The following is a 17,609-nucleotide window of genomic DNA, read 5'->3' on the forward strand; positions in this document are numbered from 1 at the left end:
GACCATGGAGAAGTTGCAGCCTGGTACTCCGGACCGACTAAGAGATCAAGGGATGGCAAAGTCTGCCCAATCCTTGGGCTGCAGCCGCTGCAGCCATCCGTCCACGATGCTGGCACCGTTTCGCTGGAGGGGGGGGGAGCCATTGTTATTTGTGATAGATCATGGCAGATGGACTACCGACCAAAGCCTGTGACCCAAGCCCGCGGGTCTCCAACTGTGGAATGTCTCTGCAAGGTGGAAATCCAGGTACGACATCCTCCTGTCTCACTACTAGTTCGCTATGAAAAAGCTGGAGCAGGGTGTGCTGGTAGGGGAAGTCTTGCTTTTTTTGTTTCCTCGAGAAAACGCATCCTTCCCTAAAAAAGCCCGATTGAATGAGATCCTGCGATCCCGCAGCCTCTACCTCAGAACGCAAGGGGCAACGTAAGTTGTACAACCATCAAACGACTTCTTCCGGGAAATGGTCATTACGTAGCTGGCAGCATACCGACAGAATGGTTCTCTATCTTTCAAGGTATATCTATCAAGGTAGAGCCATCACGTAGAGGATGTATGCTTGTGGTTCGCAGTTTTTCTCCGAAGTTCGGTTCCGCCCCGACTTGGACAGATACGTATTCTGCACTTTAGTAAGTAATTGGAGTCGTCTCTTGCTCTTTTGGCATGCAGAGCTCGGTAGAAAGACTTGGATGCTTTCGACCCTGTCCACCCCTGGGCAAATGACCTCATGAATTGTAGCCCTTGGATGTTTTCTTTCCTTTTCTAGGAAACTCATTAGTTTAGCAGCCACAAGGTCGTCCCGCGACGGACCGCCGATGAACCAGGCATCTTCTCCGCTCCAAGCGCATAACTAGCGGGACGCGCCGTTCAGCTACGCTACAACCATGAGTCCATGATGGAGAATGCCCGCTGTCATCTCATGGAATTCCTGATGATATCAAGCTCTGTCAATGAGGTGTGTCTCAGGCTTTTGGCCTTTCCTTCAAGTGTTTCGCGCTGTATCGTTGAGTAGTGAGCCGAGATGGTTCGGAAGGGAGCCCTACAGGGGTTGGATCGCCCACCCAACATTCAAGTTTGACTTGTGGTCGATTTCGAGAGACATATCGGGTGGTTGGTGTCTGCCGGAGACACCAACGCGTAGCGTACCTGCTCAGGCGCGTAGAAATGGGAGTCTTGGCTAGTCCGTATTAATATTGTGCCTGGTAGGCTACCCAGTCATTGACAGCATTGTCCTTTGCATGAATTCATTCAGATGCAACCATCTAGCGCGTGTAAAGATACGTGACCAATATTTCTCCTATGCCACGAGTCGAGGAGACAACAACTTTGTAAATATTTGCATATTGTCTGGCTGGAATGACTCAAAAAATAAGACCAGTCCCAGTCATGAAATCCGGGGTATCAATTTCAAGAGACTTTGGAGAGACTCTCAAGAAACATTCGTAGAGTCAAGCCACAAGGGTGCAAGACGGGTATGGAGCACTGGATCTCGCTGAGTGAGTTCCAGATGGGACCGGCGATCTGGTTGTGCGCGATCGAGCATACTGGGACGCCAAACTAGGAATGTAATCGGCAGGCGACTGGGACACTGTGTGCAGGGAGGGCTGGGATGTTAGTGTACAGGTAAACTATGCAGCCAAGCACTAACGCCCGAGTTTGTTGACTTCATGTCCACACCTTTGACATCCGCGAGGGTGTTCCAGCCGGTTGGCTGAGGTGACACAAGAATTATGAAGTAGTATGGAGTTGGGGAGAGCCATCCATCCACAAGGACGCGTTGCTTTCCCTTCAAACATGTTCGAGGCGAATGGCGCATCATGGTGTGTAGGGAGTAAAACGACAAATCAATTGAGAAGCGAGGATTTCTTATTTCTCCTCAAAATTCTTTAAATTCAATTTAACAAATTCGTCCTTGGTACGCAATACACGACTCTCCGCGCAAGTAGTCGAGGACGGAAAACGGAACCTTTGAGTCGCATGGTGAATGTTGGCTGGACATATCCTGGAAGTTCCTTCCAAAAAATGTGTTTACTGCAGTGCGTGCCCATGGTTCCTTCCGTGCCCAGCAGACACGAGCTGGACGGGCACCAGACTGCAGGCGCTGGCCAGCCATGGGAAGGAGCAACCGAACGCGCATGATGTGCTGAACAGAGACATAACACATACTTGACGGAATACATACTTGACCCCATAGCATTTGTGATATATGAGCGGCGCTCTGGCGTGACGGACACGCCGGCTCTCTCTCACCTGGGCAGGTGTCACAAATTCTCCAATCCACACGCGGCAGAAGGTCATTTGCATCTTGAACCTGCCATTGTACACGGCAATGTGCTTTGCGTGTGGACTACTCCGTACAACAGCCCACTCTCCACAAATCCGTCAGGATGCAGCATTCTCGACTTTGATCAGCATGCAGGGCAAACGGCGGGGGCATCCGTTGGATGTACTATCTCCCTGGTAATTGCAGAATCCTCATTCTTGGAAAAAGCTTGGTATTCCTCCGAATTCCCCATTCAAATGTATGTACAAACCCCTGGCCCCCAGCATTACGCGGATGGGTTTAATCCTGATCCTAAGCAGGGCCCAAATGCACAAAAGGTACAGCCCCTGGAGGACGAAATCACGAAAAGCATTAGCCAGACCCTTGCAGTTCGCAACCAGAGGACACCATGGGAAGTACATATGTACATGACCACCATCTGACCCTTCGGGGTGCGCTCCGAGGGTGGGCCAGAAACCATCCATGAGGCTCCGGAGTCACCGCAGAAGCTCCATGTCAGCCTTGGGCGGTTGCGGCCACTTGTTGGTCGCGGATATGGCCGGGAATGCAGTCCGGAGGGCTCGTGCCCAAGATATTCATCGTCATCTTCGATTTGATAGCACTCGCCGTGCGATTTCTGCTCGAGGCCCAGGATTGGAGTCAGTCATTCACCTGTGCGCCAAATGTAGCATGTCCCTGTTCAGCAAAGGGGAACTATGGCCCCTGACCACCACGCCCTCGGTCCAAGAGCTCTCCCTAGTGATGTAAAAAACAAATCTACCAATTTGGTGCTAGCACAAAGAGCTTTGCAGACCGGGCCGAAGTCACCCTCAGGTGTCGGGTTCTGAAGCCAGAAACTGAGCCTGCAATTCTGAACCTTGGGAAGAATATGCGAAATTTGCTTTCGTCAAAAGGAAAGTAAATTCCTGGCTGATTGACGGATTGACTAACGGCACCAAGTTACGGAATGAAAATAACCGTTCTATACTGCCTGGTCCCAACAACTTGAATCTAACCTGGCAATCGAACATGGCAAGCTTGTCCTTGATGGCCCAAACTTGCCACCTGACATACCAAGGCAGCGTCAGTCTTGATTTTTGTGATGAAAGTATTAGCGAGTAAGCCACAGGCTTGTCTGCGGCCTTGTTATGAGAAAACACCTACTGCACACGTGGTGGCGACGAGACCAAGTTACTACCCCAATTTCCTGGAATACATTTCTATTCTTGGAGTATAAGCCCTCGTTTTCTTTTGTGGTAATAGGGCACCTGTTTGCTTGAAGCTCAGTTCTGGAGCCATGGAATCACCTCTAATAATAGATTCATGCATAACGAGGCCAGCCACTGCTTCACCATGACAGCGATGACATTGATACAAATGACGCGGTAGGTACCCGTCCCGAACCTACTAACAAGACCAGTTGCACCTCCCGTAAACATGCGGATACTGATAACATTGGCAAAGGCGTTGTTTTGCGGGGGTTATCAATCTCCTTCCTTGGGATCCAAGGAGCTTCAATGGGAACCACGGCAATGTGGCAACTCGCAGTGTGTGCGTTCTACAATCTAGCCATGCCTCTCGTGTTGGTTTCATGGCGAAACCATCTTGACAGTATTGCTCTGCAAGGATATCCGTAATCCATTATCTCTAGGTCCAGCTGATTGCTTTGGTGACAGATGATGATTGCAAATTTACGCCTCCTAGGCTGTCAACCAAAGATAAGCAACTATGACCGATAGCACCATCATACCCTTGAACCGAAGATTGATGCAATGGCTATCACCACAAGATGGCAGCCCGTTCCGAGGCGAATGACCTGGCCAGTGTTTTTTCCCCATCATCACCACGTTTCGAAATATACCAAAAGCGAATGTCGCCCTCTCTGGGGATTGGATCAATTGCATTTTGAACTAGAGAAAGCCAACTTGATTGTGAAACAACCCTCTCGCATCTGCCTTCCCTTGCGAATGCGTGGTGAGCGGTTTGTTGCCTTACTCAGACTTCTCACCGACGTGGATTTGCGGCCCGGAACGACATCAGATGATCGATTTAGCGTTGGGGGCCATTTGCGCCGTTAAGTAAGATGCAGGAATGCATGGCGTGGTAGCACGGGATGGCGGAGATGCAGATGGCAAATCCATGGTGGTGGGTGAGAATGATGGCAATGCCCGACGGCCATGCTGCCAACCACATAACATGAGCATCCGTGTAGATGATCAGCACTTGCAGTCAAACGCAGCTATTTTCGCACCTGCCCTTTGGCCCCCATTCCTCGCCTAGCGACGAGTTGTACGCACGCCGGATGCCTTCAGTGGCATGCGCTACAAGACGCTTCATCATCCGCGGGCGTGCGTGGGATGCCTCCTTGCGCAACGTCCCTCAAGATGACTCGACGTCACTCGACAAGCGGATTCTCAAGCATGTACTCCGTACAAGCGCGGGGCATGAGGCCCCGGGAGGTCAGGAGTACTGCATGAAAGGGCGATGTCCCGAGCTGGATACTCGTCCATGCCTTTTCAGCCAACCGACTTTCACGCAGCAAAGGGCTGAAATAATAGGCGAATGCCACTCTAGCCACGTTTGGCCCCCAACTCGAAGGCCGCGGACCTCGATTTGGCGGTCGGGGGGGCATCTCTCCCTCTGGAGGTGCAAGTTACCATGTGCTTACGCGGTAGGGAGCCGCGAAACAACATCGTCAGCGACGAGCGTGTCTTATTTCCATCCGAGCCCGACAAACCCGGGGGTGAAAGGCCAGCCTGACTGGTGTAAATCCGGGGGAGGGGGAGGCATTCTCGTCTGTTGTGTCTCCCACAGTACTATTTGCAAGGCAGTAAGTATGCACGTGTCAGCTCTGCGCGTATGTTGGGACGGGCGTGGGAGCCAAGGTTTGGTTCCTGCTAATAGATGCCCAAACTGGCGTGTTTCAAGAAAACCTTTTCTTCTAATTTTTTTTTTAAAAAAAAACTAATAGTAAACCAGCCACTTTGGGTCGCAAGTTGCCGACGACGCCGCGCTGGCCGCGCAAATACAAGCTCTTGATGTCGTCAATGGTCACGGTGAGGATCACAGCCGCCAAGGTTCACTCAGGCGGATGGAAATGGGGCGCACTTGGGCTTCAATTGTCATTTCCGACGCCATGGTGTCCGACTGTGCGGAGTGCTGGCATTTGTCCCGCGTGGGAGTTGGAAATCTCTCAAGGAAGAGAAACAACTGTGGTGCGGCTGAGCCGATGTTTGCCTACTCCCGTACATTCTTCATGACACCATGGGCCCTGTCAATCACATATCCCTGATTAGCCCTTCCCGCCATCACACTCAATTCAGGTCGCTCCGAGGTCGCAAGTTGACCGAGATGACGATGAATGTGGCCCTTGGCCCCGGCTGCAGTTTCCTATGTCTTCCGAGTCTTGTTCAAGAGTCACGTCCAGTAGGAAGTTGTCCTGAAACCCACGCGTGACCCTTTCAAGCCACAAACCACCAAGGTTTGCCTTGCGATGAATCCGTCCGGGCTCCGGCCTTCGGTAACGAGATTGGATGGTCATGTTGTTTCATCTGATCACGACTTGGCCCATGTTCGGATGGACCTCATCCCGCGGGTGACGATTACGTATCTACGCCGATTGACGGCTGAATGTGATTTGTACGGCCGGAATATAACTACCAGGGTGTGGCGTTGAGCGCTTCGTATGATTGACGTGGCAAGACGGGATGAAGACCGGGTGAATCAAATCCGGTAATAAAAATTGCCAACGATATATGGATAATATTAGAGCAAGAAACAAAATTTAATGATTTAATATAATTAATTTTTTTATTGTGAATTTATAAAAAGAAGATGGCGAGGAAGAGGAATAAATGCTCAGAATACGGTGCACCGTTTTCAAAGCGTTGAGAGTTCGTGACCGTTTTCCCATCCGGCGTGACTGACCACGTCGTACTTCCACAGATGTCATTTGTCTGTGTTTTGTGCGACCAACTCGTATAAGGCGATCCAGTAGTTTTGTCCGATTGACATTGCAAATATTAGATCCGAGATAACTGAGTCAGGGTCATGGGAGAGATGCCCAGAATGTGCCCTTTCTCGTGCTTAATCAATTCTTGGTCATCAACTTGCTCCCCTCGTTGGCCAGAGCAACACCGCGCTATTCAGCGTCTATTCCCGCCGTGACAAGACTTTTGTTCTGAAATACCAAGCCATTGAGTTTGTACTTTGCCGCTGGCTCAGCCTTGGACGGCACCTCCTACATCGTGGAACCCGGTCCAAGGTTTCCGTTCCCCGAGACGGCCGGGTCTGCTATCAAGCTGTACCGCCAAACAAGATAATACATCCCTAACAATCCGCTGCTACTCGTCGTTTCCGTGGACGACGTGTCCGGATTCGCCTCGCCCCCCTTGTTTGCCGAGGAGTCAGTCGTCACTCACTCAGTGCCTTTCGCAGATTCCCAGCATCAAACCGTCCCGTCGACTCACCCCGAGCCCGCGGTTCCTGTTCAGGCAAAGAAAGGTCAACTTACCACGGCTCGTCCAATGGTGCCTCCAAATCGGGAGCTGCAGAACCATGTGTGCCCCCTGTGGCACGGGTCTACCAGAGACTCGGCTGCAGTTAGCCAAGTTTCTCCCAGTCCCTCGGTGGCACAATCGTCAGCCGGCGCGGCAACTTCCAACCTGGTGAGTAGGCCAGGTCAGCCGGGACAGAAGAGACACAGCAGCAGGTTCCTGTATCACGGTAGCATCCCGCGCCCGAGCTGGCTCTGCTTCGCAAGGGACGTCATGCGACATTGGGGCGCGGCCGTGAACGTTGACAGACGGGACAAGGGTAGTTTGTCTGGCTTGCTGGTTTTGCGATAACCCCCCCTCTCCTCTTGAGGACGTGCGTTCTCCAGCTTCCCCCGTTTCTTGGGCGTTGAGTATGTAAACGTCACGGCATAGGGACCCGGGGGCGGTGGCGAGTACAAACACTTACGAGCCATGTCGAGCTGAGGGCGTTTGTGCCCGCGTACACAAACGGCCGCGGAGGCTGATGCCAATGCTAGTGCTAGTAGTATTCTCGATGGGGGGGTGTTTGAGTGCAAACATCGTCATTCAACGTTTGTTGTATCACAAATCTCGCTCAACTCGCCCCTGGGCTGTTTGTGACGCCACCGCGGGATGTTCGACGGGGGGGGGAAGATTGGACTCCAATTTACCGGCAGGGCAAGATGACTTTTTTTTTAAATTTGCTTCTTTTTTCATCTAATCTGTATGTATGTGGGTTTACGGGTGTTTGCTCTGGCGGCTTCGACGCCATGCAGATGTCGGCTTCTGGTAAACGATCTTGCATGATGGGCGCCAAGGGCTCGGAGGTTGGGAAAGGGGGTGGATGATCTCTCTGCCGCTGCTTTTTGGCTGACGCCTGGATGCTGGTGCTACGTGGGACGAATGCGTTGATGGGCGTGTATGTGGTGTTTTTCTTTTTTTTGCTTCTTCTGTTGTTCGGCAGCGGGATGGGCGTTGCACTTGTCGAGCAAGATAGATACTACGGTCAAGCTACTTTGGAACGGTTCGAGAGTGGCCAATACCTTGGCAATATGCTCAATATTGGGTCTATTTAAATGATGGGTTTTCCAAGTATAGCGTCTATAGGTTGAGACTCAACACGGTCTCGGACGCTGCGTTTGCAGGGAAATGATGCCATAATATCGCTCGACGGAGTAGATTTAATGCCCGCGCGTCTATTGAAATGTACACATGTTCAATTCAAAGTGATTGAATTACATCATCTAATTCACCGGCACTGCAATGCCCAGTGCTCGTCCTCGTTCAAGGAACCTCCTGCATCAAACCCCACGCCGGGCAATGTACACATCTCAGAGGCGCCGGACACGACGGCCGTCTTCTCACTCACGGCCCCTCCATCTTCGTTAACCAGCCGAGAATACCCTCTTCCACTGGGTCATAAGCCTCAATGGCGGTGTGAGCAAGCTGAAACCTCTGCGAGTATCTAGGAAAGGGTTGCCATCTACGTCCGAGTTGGTCAATTCTGAACAGGGTCTACCCTTGATAAAACTGCGACTCCATTGGCACTTTCAGCAAACAAGCCGTCTGGTTTTCTTCGAGGCTGGGCCGAGATGTGGCATTCTCGGCAGAGAAACACGCTCCGTACAGCTATGTGATGCCGTATAAGAAGCCTTCGCGAAGGGTGGTCACGACGGCTCATGGCCAAACCTGACAACAGATCCTCCATAATAGGATACTGGACGCAGTGTGTGGCGTCGGGACGGCCGCAGAACTGGTTTCAGACGTCCTAGACCAAGCCACTGTGTTCGGATCTTGTTTCTTTTGCGGCGGGCCGGTATTTGTTGCAAGATGCAGCATCGCCAGATTGGGATCCGTGCCTAGATAATACTCCGCACATACATACAGTGAATGCCTGGTGATTTTTGCTTTTTGGACGACTTGTCCAAGTCCCGGGGCCGGTGAGCTTCCGACGCGTGGAATTCCCTCCACGGAGTCAGTCGTATCACGTAGTACTCGGGCGTCGAGAGCGGGAGGCTCCAAGACACACAAGGTTAGATTTGGACGGTTGCATTTCAAAATAGGCAGAAGTTGTGCTTGTCCGGTCATGGGATGACGTGCAGACGATAGGATTCCTTGGCCGTAACGCTCTCTGACCACCCTCGAGGAACAGCGTTGGCGGCCATGGATTAGGATTGTGTCATGGCGATTCTTGCAAGGCAGCATTCCAGGACCGATTCCATATGGCCCAACGGACTGGCCGTTGACCGTTGGTCATTCACGGTTCATACTCTTCCTGCATGTCATTCACCGAACGCGCGGGTGGGTGGTGCTGTGAGACATGTTGATGCATGAACTCTTTGAAGCTAGTCAAGCATGGAACAAGGAATATTCTCTAGGACGCTTCCGCACAGATCATCAAGCCATGAAGCGCTTGTCGTGTCTTTCATACCTTGAGGGCTGGTATATGGGCTTTGACCGTATTTCGCGATACGTGTCAAGGTGTATATGGTGTGTTTTTAATATTGCGAGACAATTCATCAGCACTCGGCCCTTTGTTTAGCTATTTCTGTTTGAATGACCATCGGGTTTCTCCGCGAATGTGTAAGCCCACCTGATTAGATATTCATCTACGCTAGATGCCAAGGCAAGACTTGTTGACAAAGCTTCCACCCTCCTACCAGGTAGATACTGCCTCGGATTATGCGTGTGATTTGTTCAAAGGAAAACCCCTACCGTGTCATTGAATGAGAGGTGACTACATCATTTTGGGTCGATATTTGGAAAGTTGATACGGCTCATGCCCCCAACACGCTCGTCCACCAAGACCGTTGATGCGTTGTAACTGTTCTCTCATAGTGTTCCAACAGACAAGTAAGAATCTGTTGTCACTTTCCCTACTGTTGGAGGTATTCGGGCTGTTACTTCAAGTCCTTTTGGAGCAAAAGTTTCCACCATGTCCTCGCTGAAAACCGGTTTCGGACACCTATTCACTCGGATACTTTCAAGAACGTAACTGGAGGCGAAGCAGCTGTTGACTTTAGACATTCAACAGAGTAAACGAAAATGCAAGGTCCGTTGTTTTCTTCACAGAAACCACCGTCTTGATTTCCTCAGTAAAGAAAAACTCTCTGGCATTGTTGCTGGAAACTGCGAGCCGTATCTGGAGCTCGCTATTAAGCATATCAAGGGGTGAATTGTTTCGCTCATTAGTCAAGTGAAATTATAAGTTATTAAGCGTATCATCGTATGAGAACAGACAAAGTTCGCCAAGCTCCTCCCGATGTATGCAATTTATCACTTATTCCTAATAAAGTTGTAGGAGAGAAACTTGGTTCATCTATAACCAACAGGTCTTAAACTTGGCACACACAGCCGAGTACCTCAAGACGCCTCATGAATGACATGGAATAACATGAAACAACAATATCAATTATAGGCGCTTTACATGAACAGCTATACCACATATTCTTTTCGTCTTTAGAAAACGTAGGTTGGACTTGGTCATGGATTCCTCCTGATTGTAGCGCAAAACTAAGCAACCCGCAGCTTCTGGTTCAGGAGTTTACGTCCAGTTTTCGCTATATCTCTTGGCGGACATATCAACAGCGGATGGATTTCACCAGTGTCGTATTTAGAGATTCTGCACTACCTCGACTTTCGTTGTTCACGAGCGTAAACCCGAGCAAGACACTCCATGTGCGGCACCTACCCTATATAATTATAAAAGTGCCCTCATCAGTTTCTGAGATATATTTAATTCAATCTAACCGCCGCACGGCTCGTCCTCAAGAGTCCCATAGACTAAATACTGTGACTACAGAAAGTCAGTTGCCCATTTACTGCTCATATTCGTTGACCAAGACGGCAGGCATATAATATGGAAAACCGGGAATATGTATAGGCGCTCCAGATCCTGAAGGTTGCAAAAGGCAACTTGTTTGCTGTCATAGCAGTGTGAAGTCGCCGAGAGTCTTGACAATGTGCCGTGTGGCAGTTAGATTTGATTGCTTTGGCCGATTTCAGCAAGTGCTTCGGGGAGCTTAGTAGAAGCGAGCTCTTATGTGCAGTTGTGTTGGTTCACAGAAGGTAACTTGTAGTTGTGGCAAGTCTCTTATTATTGAAAGAGTGATGAGGGGAGAGAGGAACGGACCCGTGGAATGCCGACGAGCATAGACATCGTTAATATACGTTATATGCGGCCATTTCAAGTCTTTAAATCGAGTCACTGTCACGTACTATATCTTGCTTCCCTGTAGTGGCTGAGGCTATCACGAGATGGCCTTTGCCAGCGCGCCGCGATGAATCACCTATCTTTTAGCATCTGACGCATGGTGATGCGTGTACTCATGGCATTGAACACGGTAAATTGCGTTTATTTGGCTTGGGTACGGCCAGACACAATATGTTTCTCTCACTGGGCCGCATTTGATGACGTAGTGCTTGTGCCATCATTTGGATAGGTCGAAAAAAAGAAAGAAAATATTAATGAATTAATATCCTTTCGGATAAACAGGCTTGGTTCCCAGCCCCGCTGTCCTCGATCCTGGCAAGCTGGGCATTGGACGACTACATCCATATTACAACGAAGAGTTATTGGCCAACATGACTTGTTCAAGGTGAAGAATGATATCTCACGGGCCGTCCGCGGCTGATCTGGGCTATTTTTAGTCTCGGCGACTAGAGGGTCCTCCTAGTTCAGACTCATTTAGCTGTACTATGCAATTGCTGTCTTGTATCGCTAGTTTTGACTAAACGGAGCATAAGTCCAAATTGATAGAGAGGCCCGCCATGGCGACATGCCGAACGAGAAAAATGGAACAACGGGCCAGGACCCCCACCAGATACGGGCCGCAAAATGATTTCTTTGCGTGTCAAAGCCGCGGTTGTGCGAAGCTGTCATGGTATCGGCCGGGTGCCCCTGATGCATCTCTCCACAATGACGGGGCTAAGACTTGGAATCGACTTCTTTTTGACCCGGAGCGAGGCGATTCACAGCTTGCACCGGCATCTCCGCAAGACATGTGAAAAAGAAAAATACGTACCATGGCCAAGCTGATAACAATGCAGGCTTATCATAGCTGTCCCACGTTCCTGCGTGAAGCCATTCCGCATTGGGGATGCGAAGTCTTAATTTCAACCTGGTCAAATAAGGCACGAAGAAAAAAATGAAATGCAAAATCAGGTGTTGAATGAAGGAACCTGTTCAGCTGGGCTTGGTAGCCGGCTGAGTTGCTTCACGTGCTTCTTGAACTGGATGGGGGAGTTTTCTTCGTTCTCATTACTTGCTCGCTGTTGGAAAATAGGGTTGATTTTAACAATTTCTACTCCGGATACTAGTCAGTGAGGATTATATGGTCAGTTTTACATGCCCTCCGTCTAGGTAGTCAGTCCGATCTCAAGCGAGATGCACGCCGACAGGGGCTTAAGTTCCAGATGCAGGTGGAGATGCCGGCCTGAAATACGTATCACTTATCTTCTACTGCTCAGTATCCTCGATATTCCCTGGCTTGCTGGCCTTCCGTGTCTTCTCCCGATTGTGGACCATAGCAAGGATGCGATACCGTGTTAAGGGTACTATGCACATTCGGCAAATTCATTGTGATGGCAACGATGCTCTGTTACAATCCAAGGACGAACCGAAGCAACCGATGCTTCCTGTCTGCATGCTCCAGAAAGTATGACACGCAGCCACAACTGCCTGAAGCACTCAGCCCTGAATAGTATTCGGTCACAAGCCAAAAGTTGCCAAGAACGTGGCAACCTAGTCTCAATATTCGGCTGTTGGCGGGCAAGCAGGTCGGTGGTTGACTTCTGACAAAGGCTTCTGGTAGGGCCGAGCTGTGACCGTTTCGGTAAGGGAAGGGAAGCCACCTTAAGCCATACTCGTCGTGTGCTGTGTTTCCACTGCGGCAGTAATAATGTGGCGGTTTGTGCCGTGGCTATTGGGGAGATTGTCGCGCATCCAGGGCAGCAAAGGGGTTACTACGTAGCAACCTGGATCAAAGGAAGCACAAGCTTGGGGCGTCGCATGCCGTCTGCGCAGTGAAATGTAGAATATACCGAGTTGGAAATGCGCCAGCCTTTGTTTGCCATGGCTTGTTCACGCCAGAGGTCCCAGCCGAGCTCCCGCTTGTGCTGCGAATTTGTTGGGCCAAGGACAGCTCCAGGAGGCATCCTTTGAGGACTATAAGTAATAATACTTCAGAAAGCTGCCTGAGACTGATGTTTGCTTTCTGGGAGGCGCGCCATGTTTTGTTCATAGCCATGAAGTTGTACGCGAGGACGCAGGCAGCGGAGGCCACTTGATAGTCCGATTCGCCTTCTTTTGGGTTTGTTGAGGAGGGGAAGACATGGTGTGGCGTTTTGGATGGATCCAGATGTTGGAGGCCCAATGGCCCCTGTCAGCAGGGGTTGCGAGCCTTCAAAGATGTCATGGCTGATGGGTGGGCCTGTGCAAGATAAATGCGGAGCTCTGATTGTGCAGAAAAGGGTGTCTGCCGTGGTGGTGCTGGGATCCTGGGATCCTGGGCTAGCCCGACCGAGTGATGGATGGTTTTTGCGCTGACTTGGAGAAGACAGCCGTAGGAGGGTAAGGTAACCTCTGTGACGGTCGTGTATCGGCAGCCTCGGTTGACCTAGATGCAGAAGCGTCTTGGCCGGCTTCACCGAGTTGAATGAAATTTTGGAGTTGGATACTTGCCTCGGGATGACGGACAGGCTGGAGGTCTGGACTCTGGACGAAGCTTGAACTGCATCGATGAGCCGAGCCACCGATTTTAGCAATGGTCCTTGCTGTGTGTGGGGAAGAGAGAAATGAGAGATGGGAGCCCTCTGTACGAGCAAGCGACAGCGGCCGGCCATACAAACAGAAGGCTTCTGGCAGGAGCGACCGGGAGCGTCGACGTTGCTCCGGAGGGACCTCAGTGTTTCCTGGTGCTCAAATGAGCCGCGTCTGCCAGCCCTGGCCGCTTGAGCCTTTGGATATTTCTGAGCCTCTTGGAATGCATCGACCTGAAGAACTTGCCATCCTCGAGTGCAATTCTGAGCCTCGGAACGCCACTCGGGTACCTAAGGGCTTCAGCACTTGTGAACGGGGCACCAATAATCGAGGCTGCCGCCGTCCCAAGGGGACCGACCCCAGACGACTGCTTTTAGCTTGGCAAGATCCCCATCCACATGTTTCGCTGCTGTGTTAAGTACGAAGTGTGCGTAGTACAGCGGCCGCAAAGTACCTGATGAGGTCAACTGGTGTTTGGTACAAAATAATAAGCATCATGGCCGTCCCTAGGCACTATGTACTTGACAGACTAGCCATTGTTCAGTGTTCAGAGGGCTTGTGAGCTGGCCCAGCGTACCGACCCAGGTATCCCCGCAGGTCGCATCTCGGGCCTCATTTGGCCGCGAGTACCCCGGCAGCTAGCTCTGTTTGGGTACTGCTCAAGCTCAATCCCTCCAGCGCCCCTCCCCAGATACCTCTCCAGATACCTCTCCAGTACAGCAATCTGGCGCCTCTGCAGGTACCTTGGCACGTCTCTGGTACCTGGTCCGGTACCTCCCCGGCCCCCTGCCCTGCCCAGGCCCAGTACCCAAGCTTGGCCTGCAGGCGGCGTCATTGTACGCTCAAGTTCTCAAGTGCCCTCGAGCAAGTGGCTGTCAAGCTGTGGCCGGGACAACGAGCCAACCTCCTGCTCCGTTCTCAAGCCTGTCCATGTCCCGTCCTCAAGTCCTCTGCTCCCCTCTTGTCGCCTCTTGGCTTCTTGTATTTTAGAATTTGCATCTCCCGTTACTTGACGGTGTGTCCTCCTGCTGCCGTCTCTTGCTGTGTTCTCCATCTCCCTTCCACCAGCTCCTGGCTCCTCTCATCCCAACCGATCCTTTCTCTTCGCGTCCCCCCTCGCGCCCCAACAGCATCATGACCGACTACACCACGGGCATCATGCCCTTGCACCCGGTGCATAAGCCACCGTATACCATCGAAGCTCCTGACTACCCAAAAGTCCCGGGTGAAACAATTCCTCGGCGACATCCTCGAGCCAAGAACGGCCTCCTCTCCCGTCCCGCCGACGACGTCCACAACGTCTTCGACATTGTACGCCGCAGTGCTCGCATCTATCCCAACCACCAGGCCCTAGGCCATCGCAAGCTTGTCAAGCTTCACAGGGAGACAAAGAAGATCAAGAAGAATGTGGACGGCGAGGTTCGGGAAGTCGACAAGGAGTGGCAGTTTTTTGAGCTCTCTGGCTACAGCTTCCTGACCTACAAGGAGTATGAGACCCGAATCCTCCAGCTTGGCTCTGGACTTCGTAAGCTGGGCCTGACCTCTGAGGACAAGGTTCACTTGTTCGCTGCCACTAGGTATGAATCCACCACCCCCAAGAGAATTTTCGCCCTGGCCTATGCGCGCAACGACTGCCGCTGACTGAATTTTCGAACTAGTTTGCCGTGGATTTCCATGTCTCACGCTTGCGCCTCACAGTCCATCTCCATTGTCACTGCGTATGACACCCTCGGCGAGAGCGGTGTTGAGCACTCACTTGTTCAGACTGATGCCACTGCCATGTTTGTTGACCCGCATCTGCTGAAGACGGCTATCAACCCCATCAAGAAGTCGAGCGTGAAAACTGTTATTATCAACGAGGATTGCATTTTTGCTACCGGAGGCGAGGTCGAGGACTTCAAGAAGAACAATCCTGATCTCAAGGTCTTGACTTTTGAAGAGTTGCGCAAGCTTGGCGAGGAGAACATGGTTGATCCTGTTCCCCCCAAGCCCCAGGATCTCTACTGCATCATGTACACTTCTGGATCCACTGGTCTGCCCAAGGGTGCATGCCTCAGCCACGAGGCCGTCATTGCTGCTGGTAAGTAGCTACAGCCACAACCCTTTTATTGGTGTTTGGAGCCTGGAGGGAGAGGAAGGAAGGGAGGGTAATAGAGTACTAATGTGGCGTTTGTGTAGTTACTGGGGAGCTTACCTGTGTCGATGAGTGCGTCAGCGACAAGGAGTTTGTCCTGGCTTACTTGCCACTGGCTCACATTTTTGAGATGGTTCTCGAGAACTTGGTCTTGTTCATTGGAGGTACTTTGGGTTACGGAAATCCCCGTACGCTTTCCGATGTTTCAGTCAAGAACTGCGCTGGCGACATGCGCGAATTCCGCCCAACGGCTTTGGTCGGTGTCCCCCAAGTCTGGGAGACTGTAAAGAAGGGTGTTATGAATAAGCTCGACTCCTCGAGCCCGCTCTTGAGAAACCTCTTTTGGGGAGCCTATGGCTATAAATCTTTCATGTCTAGAAACAAGCTGCCCCTTGCAGGCATTTTTGACGGCATTGTCTTTGGCAAAGTCCGAGAGCTTACAGGTGGCCGTCTTCGATTCACCATGAACGGTGCCAGCGGTATTTCGGACAACACGAAGCAGTTCTTATCTCTGGTCCTCGCTCCAATGTTGGCCGGGTATGGTCTGACCGAGACCTGTGCCAACGGTGCCTTAGGCTGCCCACTCGAATATTCACCCAACTCAATTGGCCCTATCTCTGCGGCTATCGACGTCAAGCTTGTCTCCGTGCCTGAGCTTGGGTATTTCACCGACGATGTCAAGGTTCCACAGGGCGAGATTTTGATGAAGGGACTGCCCATCTTGAAGCAATACTACAATAACCCTGACGAAACTGCGAAGGCAATTACGCCAGATGGTTGGTTCAAGACTGGTGATATTGGCGAGTTTGATACCCATGGCCACTTGCGGGTCATTGACCGGGTGAAGAACTTGGTCAAGATGCAGGGCGGTGAGTACATTGCCTTGGAAAAGGTTGAGTCGATCTACCGCGGAGCCCAGACCGTCAGCAACATCATGATCCATGCCGACGCTGAGCACTCCCGACCCATCGCCGTCATCATGCCCAACGAGAAGATTTTGGTCGACAAGGCTAAGGAACTCGGTGTCGACGAGCATGACATGCACACCAACCCCAAGGTCCGTGACGCTGTTCTCAAAGACCTTCAGACTGTCGGCAGACGTTCCGGCCTATCCTCGATGGAGATTGTTTCCGGCGTTGTTCTCACTGATGAAGAATGGACCCCGCCAAGTGTAAGTTGATCCCCAAGAACGGACCTGAAAGGGCTTTGTGTATTAATATACTTGTAGGGTCTGGTCACTGCTACCCAGAAGCTCAACCGAAGAGTCATCCGCGACCGGTTCAAGAAGGAAATTGAGGAGTGTTTGAAAAACGCCTCCTAAAACATGTTATGCGATGATATAGAAAAGGGAGGGAAGATTTCGCCAAGTAACGGATCATGAGACACGCGAGAGAGAGAGAGAGAGAGAGAGAGAGAGAGTGATGCGGAGGGGTGTGTGAGATGCGGAATCAGGATGCGCGTGATAATACGATCCGTCGCGAGACCGCTTTTCATCTGCGTACTTTTATATACCACGGTATTGTGTCTTTTTTTGCAAATTTTATGTTAGTTATAGTCTTAGGTCTGTAATGTATGTAACTCGTGGCGTTGGGTCAAGGGTACATCGAACAATGGAGTAGGTATGATAACCTGGTGACCTCGACCTTTCTCATACGGCTTGGTGTCTGTGCCTCATATGAAACAAGCTATACTGGGCGGGGAAATCCCTTTGAGGATTCCTGCTGCGAGTCTCGTGATGGCTTTGTGCCAACATTTGTGGAAGGAATTGGCAAGTGAACCGGCTGACGCGTCCGCATTCCCCAGAGAGGGATGAGTGGTGTGATTACAACCACAGAACGTGGAGCTTGATGGACGGCTTGTTCGTCTTTCTGGACCTGGGTACGCATACGTAAAAAACGCGAATTGAAAGACGTGGTTTCAAAAAAATTGGAAATGCCAGAT

General features: G+C 51.2%; 2 protein-coding genes across 2 annotated transcripts; one reads left to right on the plus strand and one right to left on the minus strand.

Moving 5' to 3' along the window:
* Positions 1 to 5,579: 5,579 nt before the first annotated feature.
* On the minus strand, positions 5,580 to 5,801 carry G6M90_00g038010 (uncharacterized protein; the record flags this gene model as incomplete). Its single annotated transcript, XM_066130230.1, has 1 exon — positions 5,580 to 5,801. One exon carries the CDS (start codon positions 5,799 to 5,801, stop codon positions 5,580 to 5,582), a length of 222 nt encoding a protein of 73 aa, XP_065986625.1.
* An 8,867-nt stretch (positions 5,802 to 14,668) lies between these two features.
* Positions 14,669 to 16,989, plus strand: FUM16 (Acyl-CoA synthetase FUM16; the record flags this gene model as incomplete). Its single annotated transcript, XM_014691675.1, has 4 exons — positions 14,669 to 15,111; positions 15,193 to 15,614; positions 15,713 to 16,839; positions 16,897 to 16,989. 4 exons carry the CDS (start codon positions 14,669 to 14,671, stop codon positions 16,987 to 16,989), a joined length of 2,085 nt encoding a protein of 694 aa, XP_014547161.1.
* Positions 16,990 to 17,609: the final 620 nt, after the last annotated feature.

Source organism: Metarhizium brunneum, chromosome 2, assembly GCF_013426205.1.
Source record: "Metarhizium brunneum chromosome 2, complete sequence".
Classification (NCBI taxonomy): domain Eukaryota; kingdom Fungi; phylum Ascomycota; class Sordariomycetes; order Hypocreales; family Clavicipitaceae; genus Metarhizium; species Metarhizium brunneum.